This window comes from Rattus rattus, chromosome 6 (genome assembly GCF_011064425.1).
Source record: "Rattus rattus isolate New Zealand chromosome 6, Rrattus_CSIRO_v1, whole genome shotgun sequence".
Taxonomy (NCBI): Eukaryota; Metazoa; Chordata; class Mammalia; order Rodentia; family Muridae; genus Rattus; species Rattus rattus.
Genome location: NC_046159.1, coordinates 59,865,504 through 59,880,929, shown reverse-complemented (window position 1 = coordinate 59,880,929; position 15,426 = coordinate 59,865,504). Strand labels below are relative to the sequence as shown.

The 15,426-nt window shown below is 39.0% G+C and overlaps 1 protein-coding gene across 1 annotated transcript in view; it reads left to right on the top strand.

The window, feature by feature from the left end:
- Tia1 (TIA1 cytotoxic granule associated RNA binding protein) overlaps positions 1 to 13,459 on the top strand; it is a 29,159-nt gene extending 15,700 nt beyond the window's left edge. The window contains 11 exon segments of the mRNA XM_032906168.1: positions 328 to 382; positions 549 to 581; positions 1,770 to 1,857; positions 5,571 to 5,646; positions 6,173 to 6,349; positions 6,351 to 6,420; positions 6,656 to 6,751; positions 6,866 to 6,950; positions 7,698 to 7,821; positions 8,610 to 8,755; positions 11,453 to 13,459. Coding sequence (XP_032762059.1) covers positions 328 to 382; positions 549 to 581; positions 1,770 to 1,857; positions 5,571 to 5,646; positions 6,173 to 6,349; positions 6,351 to 6,420; positions 6,656 to 6,751; positions 6,866 to 6,950; positions 7,698 to 7,821; positions 8,610 to 8,755; positions 11,453 to 11,579 — 1,077 coding nt within the window. The 3' untranslated portion in view covers positions 11,580 to 13,459.
- Positions 13,460 to 15,426: the final 1,967 nt, after the last annotated feature.

The window sequence follows — 15,426 nt, the reverse complement described above, 5'->3', positions numbered from 1 at the left end:
TAGATTTCATTCCCAGTACCACATGGTAGCTCACAATCATCTAAAACGCCAGTTCCTGCTGACCCACTGCCCTTGTAGCTTCTCTACAGTGTGTATATCTGGTAGTCAGTACAAATGTGCATAGACATAGAATAAGGTAAAACACCTGAACATAAATAAAATTTAAAAAGGAGCAGAAAGACCTGTATTTACCAGTTAGAATTTGTCAAACTAAGCCAGAAGAAGAGTGCTGAGACCGCAGTGTGCACAGGTGTCCGCCCCTGTACTGGCTCTCTTTGCTGTATCACAGGGTTGATTTTGAACTTTATGGAATTATTTTTGTTTTAGGAAGTGAAAGTGAATTGGGCAACAACCCCTAGCAGTCAAAAGAAAGATACAAGCAGTAAGTACATGTGATGCCTGTGGGCATTTGTTGTCTCATACCCCATAGTTCTATTGTAAAGCATATAACACATACATGTTTGCAGTAATATTTTGATCGTTATCCTGATATGATTTAATGTGTTTGTGTTAATAAACTTAAGAACAAATCTAATCTTTGTCATCAGGTAGTACCGTTGTCAGCACACAGCGTTCACAAGGTAATTGTATCTTCTTAAACATAAAATGAACTCTCTTGAAAGGGTATTCACTAACCACCTCAAGTTTTTTAATTTGATATTGGTTGGGGGGAGCGGGGCGGAAATATATAGTATTTTTATTTGTTTCTGGCAATATTTTTTCCTTCTTCCCAATGTTGACCAAGTGTGGCTTGTCCACGACTTTGTTGCTAGTTCAAGCTCTCTGTCCCCCTTGGTAGCAGCTGATGCCTTAGAAATACTTTCACCACCTAAAGGGCAAGATACCCTACTTCCCTGAGGTCACCTGGGCTTCATACCCAGATCTTCCAGTGCTCAAGTTGCTCCTGAAACAGTGTTTCCGGAAGAGCAACCCAGTGTGTTGCTTAAGGCCTGCAAATAGGGGTAACTTCTCTTTCCAACTCTACTTTGTCAAAGTTGATGTATGTGTCCATTGTAAAGTGTTCCTCAGCAAGTTTGGTTTTGCAAAGCTTCACGTATGGGATGGTGCTTTTTAATGGTGCTGATATAAAGTGAAGGGATTACTGTTTTCCTTCTGTTGCCTTCAGTCTTAGTTCACTTGCACATGGATTCTCATAAACTGAATGGTGTAATGTCTGGGCAACCAAAACTGTTGGCTTTTGAGAAAACTGTCAAATACTTTAACATCAAACTGTTGCAATGCAAGGTATTTCTTTGATTGTTCTTCACAAATAATGGCTAAACCAAGTATTCATGTAGCTAGTTCAGTAAGTTGCCTTACGTAAGGCAAATCTAGTTTTCATAACTGTCAGTACCTCTAGTTAATTATAATTTATTAACTAGTAATAAATTACTAGTTAGAGGTAGTAATGAGTAACATTAAATAATTACTATTAGAATGATAACTAAGTCTTAAACAATTTTTTTTTGCAGAACTGAAAGTTTTTATGTTCCTAGTTTGTTCACTAGCCCCTTGCAATGATTGCAATGGCTGTAAATAGACAGTGACAGCCAGCTTCTGCTAGCTCTCAGTCCTTTTAGAAGACCACTGTGTTGTTAACTTTGATTTGTTATGTTTAAGGTTGATAGGATTTTATAGCAAGGATAGTATTTTATTTATACTTGATTATAAAGTCTGTGCATTATTTTAAGAATACTTTATTGGATCAGTTGTAGTATTTAAGTTCTGAAGTTGTATTTTTCTTTTCACTCCCCTCCTTCCTTTGTAAGATCATTTCCATGTGTTTGTTGGTGACCTCAGTCCAGAAATCACAACTGAAGATATCAAAGCAGCTTTTGCACCATTTGGAAGAATTTCGTAAGTAACAAAAATAAATATAACACTTAATTAGCAGTGCTTTTTTTAATGTAATAATAACTATAACTTTGTTATGACCGTGAACCTTAATTCTAATACTTTAAACATAGCATATTCCATTGTTCAAAGATCATCCAAGAGTCTGAAAGCAAGTGTAGCCCACTAATGAGCGATGGTCTTCAGTGACCCTGCAGTGGTCAGTCAGACCGCTGTCATACACATTGCAGCCTCCTAGAGGCTGGGCTGTGGTTGAAGGACTTATCTAGGCACTTGCTTGGATGATTCCATGCATTTTATGTTAACTTAGCAGCACAAAATCTGAACAGTTTTGGTTGAAAAAGCAGATGTTAAATACTACTTCCTTGGCATTTAACCCCTCTTCCCTTTTAAAAACTTAACGATAGTGTTTTGGACCATTTTGTGAAATACTCTCTTTGTTAAATTTGATAGTAGCCGTGCATTTTAGGCCTTTGTCAGGATTTATTCAGGGTAGCATTTATCATAGAAGAACTTTAAAGGTCTGAAAAGCCTGCCCTAAGAATAACCAGCAATTTCAGTTCTTATTCAGAATCAGTTGCCGAGTTTAGGGAAAGTATTGTAGGGTTTCTAATTCCTTTGCTATTGTGTCACTAGAACAAAAATAAAGAAGAATTCTAGCTATAGCTGGTTTGAACAAAGCAGCACAGAAAGGTGAGGAGATTGAAGTGTAGAGACCTATAGGGCTGTGGTGAGTTTTCAATTGAGAGTTGTAGTTGGCTGGTGAGAGAGTTGCCTTGAGGGTAGGACAGCTTACCAGTGGCCTCTTCTGTTACATGACAGTTTTCTTTGTGAGAACTGGTTAAGGAAATAGTGAGGCTTTAATTTCTCAATTGTTTTTTATAATCTGTGTTAGGATTTCAGTAGTGGTTGGTTGCTTTCCAGTGTCTAGACTAGGCAGGTCTGACTAACTTTGCCTCTCAAGCTGTGAGAGTTCCGCTCTGAAGAATCTTGTGTGTTTTCAGTTTGGTATGGAGAATCTTGGTCAGTTTCCCCCTGTCCTCAGAGCAGTCACAGGAAGACAGAAGACTTAAGAGTTCTTTTCTGATCTGGGCTGTTGCTTTCTATGCGAGTCATTTTAGAAGGAAGTAAGCATCAACGATACTTCAGGGCTGACACTTCTGAGGCATTAAAAAGAAAACAACTTTTCTAATATTGTGAACAAATAAAGTAGCTATTTTGGTGATTTTTAAGTTTTATTGAATTAACCTTTTCTAATGAGAATTTTAGTTTAAGATTTAGATAAAGATTGTTTAATAATTATTGAAGGGCTAATAATGTGGTTCAGCAGATAAAGGTGTTGCTACCAAACCTGATGACCTGAGTTCAACCCCCAAACTGCATGGGTAGGAGAGAATTGACTCCTGAAAATTGTCCTCTGACCTACACACACACACACGCATGCATGCACGCATGCACGCGCACACACACACACACACACACAAAATGTTTGAAAAAAAAATCCAGAGGTGGTAGCACACATCTTTAATCCCATAATTTTGGTGGTTCTCTTGAGTTTGAGGCCAGCCTAGTATACAGAATGAGTTCCAGGGTAGCCAGGGCTCCACAGAAGAAATCCTGTTTCAAAAAAATTAAAAAAATAAAAAATAAAAAAAAATAAAAGAATATAATTCCTTAGCAATACTTTTAGAAAGAGCCTCCATCAGTAAGATTAGAACAACAGATCTTCAGAAAGTTCACAGGGGTGGAAGCTCACGCCTTTAATGCCAAGAGGTAAAAAGAAATAGGTGAAGTTAAATGACATTCAGACTCAGCAGTTTCATGACTTTTTAGTTTGAAACTAGTCATTTTGTTACTATGAGTATGTCACATTGTTAGCCTGGGTTTTTTTGTTTTTTTGTTTTTTTGTTTTGTACATATATGTGTTCGTGTTTTTATGTATGTGTGAATATATGTGTACTCCTGTTAGACAAGAGGTTGATATCAAGCATTTTCATCCATTACTGCATACCTAATACATTGAGGCAGAGTTTTGCACTAGAACCTAGGGCTTACCAGTTCTACTAGTCTAGCCAGCTTACCCTGAGTACAGCTGCCTTTGCTTCCCAGGCATACTGACATTTATGTGGGTGCTGGAGAGCTGAGCCTGGGTCCTTTGACTTTGCATGATAGCACGTTATCTGCTGAGCCTGTCCCTAGCCCCAGCATTTAGGTTTTCTTATGGGTTCACAATTGTTAGTGTATTAATTTTTTTCTTGATAAGGCCTTTTCGTTGCGTTAATCTATGTTAGCTTATACAGGTAGTTAGATTTCCTAAATTTAACAGAACTATTTGGCAATTGGTAGCACATAACATGTTTCTACTTTTGTTTGCGTGGTTGTTTCTCGTCTTAAGGAGACAGGCTGATAGCAATGTTGAAGGGTTTCTACACTAGATATTTCTATAGGTAGTTTACACTATGCTTGATTTATAGAAGGTATAGGGTAAATGGTGGTTTATTAAATATTTAATATGAAAATAAAAATATTTTCCCTAATCGATATAGCGTAAACCCTTTCTGTTGCTTGAGTTTAGGGTCATATAGCAAATTTTGATATAGAAATAAATCAACTACCAAATTAAATGCATGTGTGCCATGTATGTAATAGTTACTGAGAAGTGACTTATAGCTTTACCTAATCATCAAAATCTTTTATTACACTTAATAAATCACTTCTAAACTGATCTAAAATGTGCTTGTGTATACTTACAATTACATTGCATGGCTCTCTGACTTGGGTTCTTGTTGTAAACATGCCTGTTTTGTTCATGTGTCTTGGGAAAACAAGCATTGTGACATATACTAGGCTAATTTAAAGTAGATTGCCTGTGAAACACAATTTGAGTCCAGTTTTTTTGACGTATGGAGTTTGAGCTATCGTGGCTGGGTTTTTACTCAATCTCAAATAATAGGGCTCTGGTTATTTTGCAGAGTGTCTCTGAAGAATGGACAGAATTGCCCTGGCTAACTCCAAGCTACGGTTCACAGTGGATAAATGTTGGCGTGCCTTTTTACTTTCTGACTTTTTAAAACTTTGTTTCATATCTTATAGTTTCCAATCAATCTTAATATGAATGCTGTTATGAAATTCAGTATAAAATTTTTCTTACATAGTTTAAAAGTAAAATGTGTTTGTGTATCCTTCAATGATTTAGCATTTCTAAAAATGTCAAATTCTCAAAACTTACCCTAGCCCAGAATGGGGGTATATATTCATCTGAGAAAATGAAGTAATTAGCTTAGGGAATATACAGCTTTTTAATGCTTTAGTTTTCAGTTTTATATTTTAATTTTTTGAATGATTATGTAGCATATGGTGCCAAATAGCAAATGATAACCTGCATGGTTAAAGAAAGCCAAAGTACCTAAGACCTCTGTAGTTACTAAGTGCTTCATAGGAAATCTGCTTTCACCATGCTTAATCTATAGACGTTCATAAGACAGTTTAAAATGGAAAACTCGTTAGAATATAGATTTATATTTCAGACATTGATCTGCATGTCTATAAAATTAACCCTCATTAGCCAATAAATACGTTTAATAGAATAAAAGGTGAATTTTTATTAACGGTTTACTGTTAGTGAAGGTGAAATATAAAAATGAATTGTATTTGGCTCTCATTTTATGCCCAGAGGACAGTTTACAAAACTCAGTTTCTGGTGGCTTCTATTTCAGAGATGCCCGTGTGGTAAAAGACATGGCTACCGGGAAGTCTAAGGGATATGGCTTTGTCTCCTTTTTCAACAAATGGGTGAGCACAATCAGAAGTGCATGTCCAGGGCCATAGAGGAGGATGAAAGCCCTCAGGTCGTTATTACTAGTGTTTAGTTCACTAATCACGAGAAAGCAGTCTCTTTTATTCTGGCTGGTTCTTTAGTCATTTAGCACCAACACTTGCAAAATATTGATACTGTGTTTCAAACTGGGCAAAGTAAAAATGCTTATCACCAAAAAAAAAAAAAAAAAAAAAAAAAAGCCCAAGCTGTTTTGTCAAGATACTTGACAATTTGTAATTGCTCAGTTATGCCCCAAACTGTGAGAGAGGTCTCCTGCAGCGCCTGTGTATCTTTACCCCTTTTTAGCGTTCCCCAAACTAGTAACCAGGAAATGAGACTTAAAAGCAATGTTGCAGCTTTGGAAAGCTATTAGATATTGTGTGTTTCGTAAGGACTTTTTCAGTTTTTAACATCCTCAAAAAGCATCATGTTTTCTTTATGTAAGTTGTTTGTAATATCAGCTAATTGGAGCTTCTCTGTTGTCTCTGATATGTGGAACAGGATGCAGAAAATGCCATTCAGCAGATGGGTGGCCAGTGGCTTGGTGGAAGACAAATCAGAACTAACTGGGCAACCCGAAAGCCTCCAGCTCCAAAGAGTACATATGAGTGTAGGTGCATTGGAGACGAGACGCAAATGTGGAATGTGGAGAGAAAATACACTAGATTTTAAATGTTAGAGCTGTTCCCGGAGACTTATTGCAGAAATAGATGAGAAGCAGATCAAGACCACTCTTGAAAATGTACTTAGTTTTCATTTTTGTGATTTTAAATAATTATCTTTAATGTCAAGTCTCCTGTTATATAGAGCATCTGGGGTAATGTTTATGCATTCGGGGGTGGGGGCTTAATCCTAAAGTAAACTGTAATGTGCTTTATAGGTATTTTGACTGAGGAAAACTGCCATTATAGTAGTGTAGCTAATGAGCTAATCTTTCCAAATATGAGTAATGATTTGAAGAAAGAAAACGTTCTCTCTTCCCAGCAAACACCAAACAGCTGTCATACGATGAGGTTGTGAGTCAGTCTAGTCCCGGCAACTGCACCGTGTACTGTGGAGGAGTGACGTCAGGACTGACAGGTACGCCAGTTTGCCAGTCAGTGTGGCACCTTGGAACTCGCTTAGACTGAAAAGCTTCATGTTTGTAGGTTTTAATAGTGTGAATTCTTTTTTATGCTCTTTGTTTTCTAACAGAACAACTAATGCGTCAGACTTTTTCCCCATTTGGACAAATAATGGAAATCCGAGTCTTCCCAGATAAAGGGTACTCATTCGTTCGGTAAGGTAGTCTCTTTCAAAGCTTTTTTATTTCTTCTGAAATAATTTTGAACATTTAATATAGTGGGGTGTTTTAAAGGATTTGTCTTGATCACCAGCTTGAGAACTAGCTCAGGAGTATACACCTGGAAAATACTAAAACCCGAGAGAGAGAAATGTCTTTAGCAGACAGCCGTGTACTCATCCTTACTATTCATGTTTTATTGACAGGACCTTATGCTACCCAGGCTGGCCTTGGAACTCACAAAGCTCTACCTGCCTCTGCCTTCCAAGTGCTGTGTTTAAAAGCTACTTACTGGTACATTTTTATAACTCCCTCTTTCCAACACAATACCAACAAAACATACCCACCATTAAGACACATGTCCTACGCCAGGCCTGGGGGTACAGATCTGTAATCGCAGTACTTGAGAGACTGATGATCAGAAGTTCGTGATCATCCTTGGCTTCATTAGAGAGTTCAAGGTTAGCTTGGACTACAGGAAACCCTGTCTTTTTATAAAAAAGGAAGAAAGAAAAATCTCCAATCTCCACAGCTGTAAGGTCTTTAAAAAAAATTTAGCAAGGGAAATATACCACTTTTTTGGTAGGTAGGCTGGAATTGTTTTAGAATCCTCATTTCTTCCATGTTTGCTTTGCTTTTTTTCTCCCAAAATGGTCCAATTCATTTTTCTTGATTCTAAAAATTGTGTTCACAAATACTTAAAAGAGAATTTATATTGATAACTCTTAATATTGTCTCTAATAGGTTCAGTTCCCATGAAAGTGCGGCACACGCAATTGTTTCTGTTAACGGTACTACCATTGAAGGGCATGTGGTGAAATGTTACTGGGGCAAAGAGACTCTTGACATGATAAACCCCGTGCAGCAGGTGAGAGGCTCTGTGACCGTGGGACGGAATTACTGGGCCAGTAATGAGGTCGCTTCGAAATGAAGCTTATTGCTAATCCTTGTTAACAAGTTTCTAGCTCACTCCTTAGTTTGTAAGGGCTCTTCCTGCATGTGTTATAGTTCAGGAGTGCTATGTCATGGCTTGCAGAGGTGACATGATGAGGTAACCGCCTCAGTTGACCCATGCTCACACCGTGGATTTAAAATGCTCCACCAAACCTAACAGGGTATTAAGTCTTTTCTTAATACTTCATAGATATCTTCACATTGATTGGAAAACTCACAAGCATGCTTGACCCAGCTGAACAAAAAATAAAGCTATAAATATTTGTAGGCTTTAGTATTGTTGCTTCTTTTCTCTAGGCAACTTTAATGGTCCAAACTCAACCCCACAGAGACTTCTATGAGGGTGTTGTAAATGGAGCAGAGAGGTGCCAGTGAGAAACCCACCACACATGTAGAGTTCTCATATTTCTAGTCTAAAGGAAACAATCATAAACAGTTATGAGCAGCAAGTCCAGTCTTTATCATGAGTTTTGCCTGAGCCTTTCAGACTGCACCACATAGTTACAGTAGCATGATGGCACTTTCCTCAGTGGTTCTTCTCTGTGTGATGCTGGGCACTCTTTCTACCATTGAGCTACGTTTCCCAGACCAGTCTACTATTTCAGTTGTGGTAATGGCCCTGTGCTTTGGCTGTGTGGTAAGACTGTATATACAAAGAACTTCAAGTAATACTAAATTATCTGTTGTAATTTTAATTGATAGCAAAATCAAATTGGATATCCACCAGCATATGGCCAGTGGGGCCAGTGGTATGGAAATGCACAACAGATTGGCCAGTATGTACCTAATGGTTGGCAAGTACCTGCCTATGGAATGTATGGCCAGCCATGGAGCCAGCAGGGATTCAAGTAAGCACATTTGCTCTTTGCCTTTCTTAACCTTGGAAAACATTAGAAAGAAACTTGTGAGTATTGAATGAATCACGTAGCCCAGCGTTAAGCATAATGATAGCCATGAAGAACTTTCCCTAAAGTTTACCTCTGGCCTCCACATCTTCTGCTGTGCTTGTACATCTCCCCCGACACACACACATGCAAACAAAATAAGGTATTTTGCCTTGAAATGTAACCACAACAGTACAGATTTTGGTAAATGTTTAATAATAAATTAAATTTTTTTAAATTACATTTAATTTTTTGTATGGCACATGCACACCATTGCATATTCATAATGGCAAGGGAAAAACTTATGGGAGTTCTTTCCTTCGTCTTGTGAGTTCTGAGGATCAAGCTCAGGTTGTTGGGCTTAGTGGCAACCTTGACCCAGTGAACCTTCTTACCCAGTCCCTATTTTTGTTTTCTGAGCCAGATGAAGCCCATGCTGGCCTTGAACTTGATATAAAACTGAGGATGAACTTGAACTCTTTTTTTTTGACCTTGAACCCTTAATCCTCCTGTTTCTACGTCCCAATTATAGGGATTCAATACCACATCAAACTTAAATCAACTTTCTAGTGAAAGGTACTTATAGTTTCTTTTCACATGACCACAGCTGCTTATCTTGAATACACAAGTGTTTAAAGGATGTGTTTTTTTGTCTGTGAGTTTCTTGCCTACATTTATGTTTATCACCCTGGTGCCTTGCAGTGGTCAGGAGGGGACATCAAATCCCTTGGATCTGGAGTTAGAGATGGTTGTGAGCCACCATGTGGTTACTGAGAATTGAATGTGGTCTTCTAGAGCAACAAGTACCCTTAACCCCTGAACCAGTTCTTGTAGCCCCTGAATATACATTGTTAACTCATGGAGAAAGACTCTCCCTCCATGTGGGTTGTAGCTGTCTAAAGATGCCCCTTTCTCTCTGTGTCCTCCTCTGCCGAAGAATTTGACCTCTGAGATGAAGGCTGCCCAAGGAGCTTTCCTCCTCCAAACCTGTGGTCCCTCACTTGTGCCATGTCATTGTTGCATAGCCTTCGTCTATGTGCAGTGTTACTTGTGTGCCCACTAACCAGGTTCCAGTTTATGAAGGGCATTTGGGGAGCAAGTTTGGGTCCTCATTCCCAAGATCACCAGTGACATTTGTCAAAATTGATTGTGTGATAATGTAGAACTCCAGCTTCTCCCTCCTGTGTTTCTGGGGTTTGCCAGTGTAGCCCTGCCCATTCTTCTTGCCCTGGTCTTCCTTGTGAGCAGATGAAATGAAGGAGCAATACAAGTATTTGGATGCATTCATTGTGTCACACACACACACACACACACACATACACACACACACACACACACACTCACTCACTCACTCACTCACTCACACACACTCTGTAGGACAATCAAGGTGCCACATACCTCTAATCCAGTACTTGGAAGGCAGAGACCAGTGCATCTCTATAATTTGGAGACCAACCTGATCTACATTTCAAGCTAGCTCAGAGTACATAGACCTTTTCTTTAAAAAAAAAAGATGAGTAGAAAAGAAAGAAAAACATTGTGTACGTGTTGGATTAAAGGTATTTTGTAAAGGAGCTGAGAAGATGGCTAAGTAGTTAAAATCCCTTGCTGTTTCTGCAGGGCACCAGGCTTTGGTTCTCAGCACCCACATGATGTCTCACAGCCATCTGAAACTCCAGGAGATCCAACACCCTTTTCTGCCCTCACCAGGCACCAGGCATGCAGTGCACATACTTACATACATATAGGCAAACTCAAAACACATAAAAATAAATCATAAATAAAAGCAGTAAAAATAAACCCTTAAGAAATATTCTTTTGGGCTGGAGTGATTAAGAGCACTGACTGCTCTTCCAGAGGTCCTGAGTTCAATTCCCAGCAACCACATGGTGGCTCACAACCATCTGTAATGGGATCTGATGCCCTCTTCTGGTTGTGTCTGAAGACAGCTACAGTGTACTCACATACATAAAATAAAGAAACCTAAACAAAAGAAAGAAATACTCTTTTTTAAACTACTTTCTAATTTTCCTTGGGTATTAGAGATGTTAGCTCTCACTATACCTGATGATCTAAGTTTTTGTGTGTATGTCTTTTGTTTTGAGACAGCGTCTCAATGAAGTAACTCTGAGTGCCTAGAATTCATTGCCCTCAAATTCACAGAGATCAGCTTGCCTCTGCTTTCCCAGTGCTGCAAACAAGGGGAGTGGCTTGTTCAGTGTGCATCCAGTCTCAGTAGAGGAATGGTTTTTCTGAGTTCAAAGGGATGAATGTTTATAGATTAAAAGTATTTTCTTAGCTGTAATTTCTAGAAAAAAAATTCTAGAAGAACTACCCAACAATGTATAGTGATTTTTTTTTTCACACTCATGTATTCCTGACTCCAGCTCTGTATACCAGGCTGGCCTCCCAGCCTGAACTCAGAAACCTGCCTACCTGTGCCTCCCAATTGCTGTTGTCAAAGACATATGCCAACACTCCTGACTGAGGATCCTTATTTTTAAGGGAAAATACTTTGTGTTTGTTTTCTCTAGCCTAACAGTTTTCCTCATATTTGGGTTAAGTAAGGTATGTCCTTATGTATGTGTTGCCCACTCCTGGCCTTGCATTATCTTAACAATGGATTCTCCTCCCCCCTGCTTCTTTTACTTTCTCTAACAGTCAGACCCAGTCTTCTGCACCATGGATGGGACCCAATTACAGTGTGCCGCCACCTCAAGGGCAGAACGGCGGCATGCTGCCTAATCAGCCTGCTGGGTATCGAGTGGCAGGGTATGAAACCCAGTGAAAACAGACGACAGAATGGAAGCCAGTGGCTTGAAGCCACAGGGAGGGTAGGAAAGCAGATGTTTACTTCAAGATTTATCAAATCAGTCAGTACAAATGCCAGATACAATGTATTTATTTAAAAGACTCATTTTTAAAATCATGACATTACTTTTCATCCACATTGTTTTAAAAAGGAACAAGATGGTGGATGTCTGCCAATTTTTGCTTCATTATCTTTTTGATAAAGTCTCTCAGATCCTTGTTTCTCAGACAAATGCAGGGCTTGCTGCCACTTTGTTAAAATAAGAGGCAGAGAATTGCACAATGGTGAACTTTTTCCACTGAATAGTGTGCAGTTTAAGTTTGCATTCCTGATATGATATAAAACATGTAATATAGATGTAAAAAAAAGCCAAACTTGTGCAAGGTCTAGAAGTTCTTTGTGACTTTCAGCGCGTGCACAGTTGTCTTAGGTTAAAGGGTAGGCATTGTGTGAGCTATACCATCTCCACTATTATCCCTTTGGAATTTTTAAATATAAATTATTAGTTTATATCATTTTGTATCCACAGTTTTTTCACAAATTGTCCTGCCTTATGAAAAAATCTGTAAAATACTCTTAAATGAAAAAAATGATGTTCACTTAGATTGAAAACTTTTCTCAGATGGACTGATAATTACATTCATCTTGTTTTTATATGAGAAGGTGCCTCAAGGATTCCCTGTTGGACTTGTTTAAAAGGACTTTTTATCTTCTGTGATAACCTTTGCCATATACCAGGAACTAGGAAAACAAGGAACTTGTTACTAAAGAGAATCTGCAATGTGATAAGTCCTCACCCACATGAGCTTCGTGTGTCAACGTCTATGTTTACATGTATGGTTTTCTAAGATACTTCAGCAAGCCACAGTTTGCAGTTAGCAAACTTTGTATGTCATTTCCTTCCTACAGGTGTCATGAAGCGTTGATGTAAGACAGATTTTACACTTGCATGTGAATATCACATACATACTTTGATAGTCTTTGATACAAACTCATCTGCTCTTGTTTTTCAAGAATTTTGAGACGCAAAGTTGTATGTATCAGAATATATTAATTAGATATTTTAGTTAGATTTACTTAAGAAGTGAATCCACTTTGATATGTACAGATGGTAGCTGTGAAACTGTGGCTGTCCCTCTGTCAGGCTTGGGGTTCATTAAGACCTCTAAACTAGCCTGAAGGGCCAGCCAGGCAAGACAGTTTTAAATATTCACAGGCCAAAATAGAACAAACAAATAAACCCTTAAAAGTCCTACCTCCTTAAACAGCCTTCAAGGAAAAGCTCCTGAGCACTGTGTGGCTTTGGTCCTTCAGTACCAGGTCCTCAGGAGCTCTCACATTACTATTTTTGAGGTTTGCTCTCTGTTGGCATTGATCTAGCCTTAGGGTTTCTAATATATTTCAGAGTCTCTTGGTTTGGTGTGGTTTCAGTGATGACCACAACCTTCTCCTTGACAGCAGAGAGGAAGGAGCCCCTGTGCATTGTGGGTTTTGAGACCTGCGGAGAGCTCCCAGCATTTTACTCAGGCCTGTGGAACTGGAAGCATTTCCTGGCCTGTATCTTTCAGGTAGGAGCACACAACTCTAACCTGTGTCTAAGCCAGTCCCCTTGTCCAGCAGCCCAGGAAGACAGTCCCAATGTGTGCTTCTCTGGAGCTCAGTTCTATGCAGTTGTGCTAATGTTTCATTAAGTCACTGTGTATTTTTAAGTACTAAAACATTGAAATTTGCTTTATGGAAGATGAATAAATTTTTTAAATACTTGGAAATTTTATTTCTTTGTAAACTTCTTCAGATTAGGACAGGCAATAAAAGCAGCTTAAATAAAATACTAAAAGCAAAAAGATAAAAACTCACGCATGAGGAAGCTATTTTTAGTTTTTTCTGGATTTGTCTCTTATTTTAGCATCCTCAGTATCTATCTCTGTTTAAGAATTTTTCTTCTTTTGTAAGTTTAGGCTGCAGGATCTTTTGGGCACAAGTAGTTTATATTCAGTTTTTTTTTTTTTTTCTTTCGGAGCTGGGGACCGAACCCAGGGCCTTGCGCTTCCTAGGCAAGCGCTCTAACCACTGAGCTAAATCCCCAACCCCACACAAGTAGTTTATTTTGTGCAAAAGTGTAGTTTCTTCTTTTGACTCTGTCAAGGACTAAGGACGTTTATTAGTAGCATATTCTTATTGCACATATCCTACAGTCACATTGATTTGCTGTTGGGGGGGTAGTGGTGCTGTGTTCCTGATGAAAGACTGACATTTCAGGAACATGGCTGTTGTTAGTTTAAATGAATCATTTAAATCATTTCTCAATCTGAAAAACTTCATCCTGGTATAAGAGTCAGGCAAGGAATGAAGGTTTTTAAAGTGAACTTCCCTGCAATATGCATTCAGGTTTTACTCTCTGGTACTGTGAAGAACCTGAGTGGCTCTTGGTGGGTCATGGAGCCAGTATTCTTTATCCTGACTGTTTGGATGTTAAAATTGCTCTATGTTTTATATGACCACTGGGGTCTTCTTGCAGTGATTATTGTGTGTGAGATCCCCCACCCGAGTGTTCATATTGTTAACTCTCAGGTTCACCTTATCCCAGAAGCCATGGTCTGCGTAGGTTCCAGAGGCTCTGCACTCTGCAGCCTTAGCTAACTGTGAAGCCAGAGTTTGGTCTTCCTGGTGAAAACGAAACTCACTGTCTAGCTTATCCTTCTCTTGTTTTACCCCTGTGCTCATCTTCCTTTTAGATTCGTGCTAGAGTTCCATTTCATTTTCAGAGGACTCGAATACTCCACAGAAGGAGTAGACAGACTCCTAAGGGCTATCCATGCTACTGAGATTATAGTCTACTTAGATCAACAAAATATATTCATAGGAAAATTTAAAAAGCAAGACTTTTAAATGAGCGGTGATTTCTAAAAATTATTTTTTATTGGTCTAGTGACCTGGTTTAGCAGGTAAAGGTGACTGCCACCAACCAAGCCTGATGACCTGAGTTGAACACACTCGGTGGAAGTAGAGAATTAACTCTCTCAACAAATTATCCTCTTACCTCCACATGTGTACACCCTACCACGGCCACATATATAAATAAATCTTTAAAACTGTTGTTTCTTAAAGTTCTTTTTTTTTTTAAGATATGCATTATATATGTGTGTGTGCTTGTGGGTGCAGGTGCCTGTGGATGCCAGAGAGAGGAGAGGGCGGTGGATTCCTGGAGCTGGGGCTACAGGTGGTTGGAAGCTACTTGACACTGGGGATAAGAACTGAGCCATGAGCTCTAATTCTGGCCTCCATGGGCACCTCTGCATACTTATACATAACCTCATAGACATATACATAATTAGACTTTTGTTTCTTTCTTTGTTGTTAGGTTTTCATTATGTGCTTGTGGGGTTGATAAATTTCATTTAGGGGCTGAAGAGATGGCTCGGTGGTCAAGAGTACTGGCTGTTCTTCCAAGGGACCTTGGTTCAATTCCTAGCATCCATATGGTAACTCACTACCATTTATAACTCCTGTTTCGGGGAATCAACACCTTTTTGAACTCTGCAGAGCATGCACGTGGTATGTAGACATACATGCAAGGGGAAAAAAACCCATACACCTAAAGTTTGTGGGTGAGGTGCCACAGCTACTAGTGGAACTGTACAAGTGCCCTTCATTGCCATCTGTTACTCCTCTTGGAAGCTGACTTCACTTGACCCAGTACTAGCAGGAGTACGAAGGGGAGGTGCTGCCATAGCTCTGGGGATTAAAGCTTACTGGGGTTGCAAGGAAATGAAGAAAAGATAAACACACGTGCACAGAAATGCTGGTTGTCCCATGGACCAGA